At 49.6% G+C, this 6,000-nt stretch overlaps 1 protein-coding gene across 1 annotated transcript in view; it reads right to left on the bottom strand.

Annotated features, from left to right (window-relative positions):
* Positions 1-885: 885 nt before the first annotated feature.
* LOC115638305 (ribonuclease-like) overlaps positions 886-6,000 on the bottom strand; it is a 59,924-nt gene continuing 54,809 nt past the window's right edge. Inside the window, exon 2 of the mRNA XM_030539900.1 lies at positions 886-1,350. Within this exon, the coding sequence (XP_030395760.1) occupies positions 886-1,326 (441 nt within the window). The 5' untranslated portion in view covers positions 1,327-1,350. The remainder of the gene's footprint in view (positions 1,351-6,000) is intronic.

Raw genomic sequence — 6,000 nt, 5'->3', positions numbered from 1 at the left:
GCTAGGGTTAAATAATGCTGGATAACCAGTGACTCTGCACCCAACCCCTACAAAAACTCTCCCCCTCATTCTGCGTTTGCAGGAAAGTATTTTATTGCATGAAACAGTGAGAAAATTGAACTCAGTGACAGCTTCCCCAGGGCTCAGTCTGAGACAACATCCACACAGCATCCAGTGGCTCAGGGATGGGGAAGAGCTGTACAGTATAATGGGCACTAGGGGGCAGCAGAGGGTGGGGGTGGGGAAGGGGCGGCTGTGCTGTATAATGGGCACTAGGGGGCAGCAGAGGGTGGGGGTGGGGAAGGGGCGGCTATACTGTATAATGGGCACTAGGGGCAGCAGAGGGTGGGGTGGGGAAGGGGCGGCTATACTGTATAATGGGCACTAGGGGCAGCAGAGGGTGAGGGATGGCTAAGGGGAGGCCATCAAGGGGTTCCTTGGGATTTTGGTCTATCCTCAGAGACTAAAGTGGGCACCCGAACCAAATCAGTCTGAGGTTTCAGAGCCGCTTGGCCGCTTCCCTTGCTGGGTTCAGGGCAGCCCAGCCCAAGTCCAGGCCAGTTGTGTTTGGATCCTGCCCAGCGAGGCGGGCGCTGGTCTCAGGATGAAGGTCTCCGTGCCAGCTGGTGGAGAGAGGCTGGGCACCTGGGTTTTCACTCGTGTGGCTGGGAACGGGGCACCTAGTGAGGGAAATTTCTCCACCGGCCCCAAGCTGCCGGCCTGTGGGATAAGCGGAGACACTGAATGTCCCTGTGGAGACTCATGGTGGGTGCTGCCCAGGAGGCAGAGATGAGGCAGGAGAGCCCCCAGCGACAGGGGTCTGCACTGGAGTGAACGGGCGGGCAGGGGACCCCCTGCTCCCAGCCCATGGCCAGCACCTGGGCTCTACAGGACTCTGATGAAGCGCATGGGCAGCCCCCCAACACAGGCCACGCGGATCCTGCGGGTCTGGGGTATTCCCCTGTAGATACAGCGTGGTGGGCGGGGCGGGCTGCGCACGCGGCAGGTGGTGAGGGGGTAGGCTGCATTGCTGTCGCATTCGTTGTTTTGGTTGCATCTCCCTCCCGTGGTGCAGATGGCCTGGAGCCGGCTGGTGGGGGCGTGGATGAAGGTGTGGGTGAGTTTGCACATATTGATCTTCTGGCTCAGGCGCCACATCATGTAGTTGCAGTAGGTCTGGCCCTTGGGGGGTCTGGTCTTGGGGAAATCAACGTGTTCGCTCACAAACTTTTGGTAACTGTCAGGTGGTGTGATGATCTGGGCCAGGCCGGCGACCAGCAGGATGAGGGTCAGGAAGAGCAAGGGGCAGGGTCCCCTCAGGGCCATGGCCGCGTCTGTCACTGGATCCACCTGCAGTGCGAAGAGATGGGGGAGATGGATGGAGACAGCGCGGGGTGGGGATCTGCCTCCGCCCTGGAAACTCCTTTAATACAAATGCCTCCCATTATCCCCTCCCACCCCATTCTGCCCCCAGTGGTCTAAAAATAGGGGAGTTATTTATTTTTATCACATGGCTCCTAAATACACTGCTGAAGATCTGGGTCCCGATTGTGCTATGTGCTGCATAGACCCCAGTTGAGATCAGGGCCTCACCCCTCTAAGCCATTATTCCCCACTCCCCTCCCAGAGGTGTAGACAGTCCTGACCCCCTCTCATAGACTTTAAGGTCAGAAGGGACCATTATGATCATCTAGTCTGATCTCCTGCACAATGCAGGCCAAAGAATCTCACCCACCCACTCCTGTAACAAACCTCTAACCTATGTCTGAGTTACTGAAGCCCTCAAATTGCGGTTTGAAGTCCTCAAGGTGCAGAGAATCCTCCAGCAAGTGACCCATGCCCCATGCTGCAGAGGAAGGTGAAAAACCTCCAGGGCCTCTGCCAATCTGCCCTGGAGGAAAATTCCTTCCCGACCCCAAATATGGCGATCAGTTAAACCCTGAGCATGTGGGCAAGATTCACCAGCCAGCACCCAGGAAAGAATTTTCTGTAGTAACTCAGATCCCATCCCATCACAGACCACTGGGCATACTTACCTGCTGATAATCAAAGATCAGTTGCCAAATTAATTGCCAAAATTAGACTATCCCATCATACCATCCCCTCCATAAACTTGTTGCAGGGGGTGCAACAGTTGGGGGTTCGTTTGCCCGGTGTGCGTATTCCCAATGACCACACCGGAGTGGAGAAGCAAATATCTTTATTTGAGTCAAATAAGGTGCAAGGAGATATAGAATCTCAGATCATGCACACATCACTATTCATTGCCATGTCTTATATACCTTACTTGTTTACAAAGATGTTCACAGGTGCTACAATTCATCATTTACAATTCATTAACTACCGGATCTTTTAATTAACTATATCCTTAACCCATACTACTAACCCTCCCCCCTTTGATCGATTACATCTTGTACCATAAACAAAAGAACACAAGAAAATGATAAATGATTACATGTACTCATGCTAACTTTAAAGGAACATATTGTTTAGCTCGAAAGGCAGTCGTAGGCCTGAGAATGTAAACTTCTGACCCCACGCCATATTGCCAGTTACTTGGAGCCCTGCACCCCCCAACAATCCCCCCTTTGAGAATACTCAAAGGTCTTTTGTTGAGTTTTCTCATATTTATTACTTAGAATAAGGTCAATGGGCAAGCCAGCTGATATTGGCAGCAAGACTGCCCTAAGGGGGTACATTTCTGTTGGCTGATGGAGGGCAGAAAGACAGCTTTTACAACACGGCACTCCTAACTGCAGACCACAGCAGAAGAGCAAACCAATCGCTATCACTACTAGCAGGGAGGTAAAAATGCTTTTAAGCCACCCAAACCAATTATCAAAACCCCAAGAACCCCACCAATTATTGTCACTATTTTGCGTTATGTTAGTGACAATGTCACGCAACTTAGCCAGTCTATTTTCAATGCTTTGGCTGTGATCAGAAAGGTTAAAGCAACAGAGACCCTTAAATTTCTCACAGCCATGATTATGCCTTAAGAGGAGGTAATCTATTGCAGCTCGATTTTGGAGTACCCCTTCTCGGACCCCTGTGAGCTCCGAGGCCAAGTCAGAGATTAAAGTGGAAGTTAGATTGATGGACTTGGCAAGGGCACAGGCCACTTTTGCATGCTGGAGCTCTGCATCTAAGGCCAGGCCTGGGACTCCGACCAATGAAGTAGCGAGGGCTATAGCCTGAGATTTAGACACCAGGTTTACCTTAGAATCACAGGTTTCGTCCAGAGGCAGGCCATGCCGAGCTCTCTGGACTCGGGTAGGCCCCGTTGTCTTTAGAACTAGAGCATGACCAGGGACAACCCCCATGGTTAATCGTCCAAGAGAACAAGGGCCTCCCGAACTATTAGCTGGAACATAAGTGAATGCAGTTAGTCCGCAGAGCAAAAACCACCCACGGGGGAGGTATAAATGTGAATAAAGATAGGAAGTTGAGGTAGGAGCAACAGAACAATTCATCTTATGATTTGTTAAGTTAATAGCAGCCTTTTGAGCACCCACGACAGTAAAACAGGAAGTAACATTCGAGGATATGGCCATTAGCCGAATTTGAAGGCGATTTTGGTTTGTATAGGGTTTAGGATGTGAAATAGAGCCAAAATCAGACAGCTGCTGGGCCTTCAACTTAATGTTATAAGCAGCAAGTTCAGTATAATTGTGAATATCTTGCAAGGGCATAGCTACTCCTACAAAACAAGTAGTAAATACAGACCCTAAAGTGTAACCGCTTCCTACACAAAAGTGGGAAGAATTAGAGGCTGTGGCAGCTAAAAGAGCCCACCAGTTATTTTCTGGGGAGCGGAAAGATAAAGGGGTCAACTGTCCAGAAACAGTAAACACCCATACAAATATTAAAAACATGACCAAATTAGAGTGATTTGCGTTTAAACAATAACTTGAGTCCCAAATCTTCCGATGTTTCGGTCCCAGTAGGCTGGATCGTCCACTGCTCGGGGTTTGGATTTTGCGGTGGAGGTACAGCTTTCAATCGGGAGTAGTGAATCCAGCTCTTGTGTCCCTCTACTTTAGCTGCCGTGTGGGACACCAGTAAAACGAGATAGGGTCCTTTCCACTTCTCCTGGAGAGGTTCGTCCTTCCAGGTACGGACAAGGATGAAGTCATCTGGCTGTAGGGAATGGACCGGTGCATCCAAAGGGAGTGGCTGAGAGTCCTTAATGTACCTGTAAAAAGAACATAAAACAGCAGACAGAGAACACATATACTGAGACAAATATTCACACCCAGCCTCCCATTCCCCTAGCAGGATCGGGGTACCATTCACAGGCCATGCCCTTCCAAACATAATCTCGAAGGGGCTTAAACCAGTTCTTCCCTTAGGAAGAGCTCGAATGCGGAGTAAAACCAAAGGTAGGGCATCAGGCCACTTTAAAGACGCTTCTTGACATATTTTGGCTAGGTGCCTTTTGAGTGTCTGATTAGTACATTCTACCACTCCACTGGCCTGTGGCCTCCAAGGGGTGTGAAGTTTCCAGTTGAGCTGGAGGATATCCGAGACATTCTGGACAATTTTTGAGGTGAAGTGTGTTCCCTGGTCAGATTCCATCCATCGAGGCAGGCCAAATCTAGGAAAAATCTCTTTAACAAGGTTAAGAGCCACAGTCTTAGCAGTGTTCCTCGGTTAATACTGTGATCCTTCTTTTGATGAGCCTGTAGTGCATTACTGCTACCTTTAAGGGGAGTTGTACGGCCTCCAAAAGCTGAAGAATTTGTAACCTGTGCTTGACCAGGGAGCCTTGAGCCATCAATAATCCCCTTTGTTTCCATAAACCTGCGTGGGCATGTAGTACACCAAAAGCATATTTAGAGTCTGTGAAGATATTAACCCTTTTCCCTTTTGACAATTCAAGCGCACGAGTTAAAGCCACTATTTCGGCTAGCTGGGCTGAAGTCCCGGGGGGCAGGCTTTTTGCCTCCACAGTTTCATGGAGAGACACCACGGCATAGCCCGCCCTTCTAAGTCAATTTACAACAGTGCTACTGCCATCCGTGTACCACTCATAGTCTGCGTTAGCAAGAGGTTGCTCTTTTAAATCCTGACGGCTGGAATACTGGGCATCTATAACTTCCAAGCAGTCATGCTCTTGGCCCTCTGTTTCTGGCAGCAAGGTGGCTGGGTTAAGGGAGGGGCAAGCCTGCAGGGTAACTTAGGGGTTCTCTAAGAGCTTAGCCTGATACCGGGCTACCCGAGCTTGGGTGAGCCAGAGACCCCCCCTTTGTGTCCAGTAAGGCTTGGTCCATATGTGGAGTGTATACTTGAACAGCCCCCCCCCCCAAGTCAGTTTTTCTGCTTCCTCTAACACCAGAGCTGTAGCTGCAACTGTCCGTAGGCATGCCGGCCACCTCTTAGCAACCTGATCCAATTGTTTGGAGAAATAAGCCACTGGGTATTTCCAAGAGCCCAATAACTGTGTAAGTAGTCCCAGGGCCACCCCTTTTCTTTCATGTACATACAATTGAAAGGGCTTAGAAAGATCGGGCAGACTCAGGCCTGGGGCTTCCATCAATTTTCTTGTTATTAAGGTAAAGGCATTATTTGCCTCTGTTGTCCAGTAAAACGGTTTCTGATCAGTCCCTTTAACACATTCATACAGTGGCTTAGCTAGTAGTCCAAACTCTGGAATCCATATGCGGCAAAATCCTGCCATTCCCAGGAATACTCTGAGCTGCTTGCAATTTCGGGGAGTAGAAACTCGACAAATAGGTTCAAGCCTCCCCCTTGAAAGCTGGCGTTCCCCCTGTCTGATCTGGAAGCCTAGGTAACGTACTTCGGGGAGGGCAATTTGGGCTTTATTTCTTGACACGCGATACCGCCGCAGCCCAAGAAAGTTTAAAAGACTTACGGTTGCCTGGAGACATACTTCTAGTCCCACTGCTGCGATTAATAAATCATCAACGTACTGTAGGAGAAGGACTTCGTTCTCATTTTCCCATCCTTTCAAGTCCCGGGATAAAGCTTGACAGAAAA

Source organism: Gopherus evgoodei, chromosome 21 (genome assembly GCF_007399415.2).
Source record: "Gopherus evgoodei ecotype Sinaloan lineage chromosome 21, rGopEvg1_v1.p, whole genome shotgun sequence".
In the NCBI taxonomy this organism is placed as follows: Eukaryota; Metazoa; Chordata; order Testudines; family Testudinidae; genus Gopherus; species Gopherus evgoodei.
Note: the sequence above shows the minus strand (reverse complement) of the source record. Positions and strands in the feature narration are given on the sequence as shown.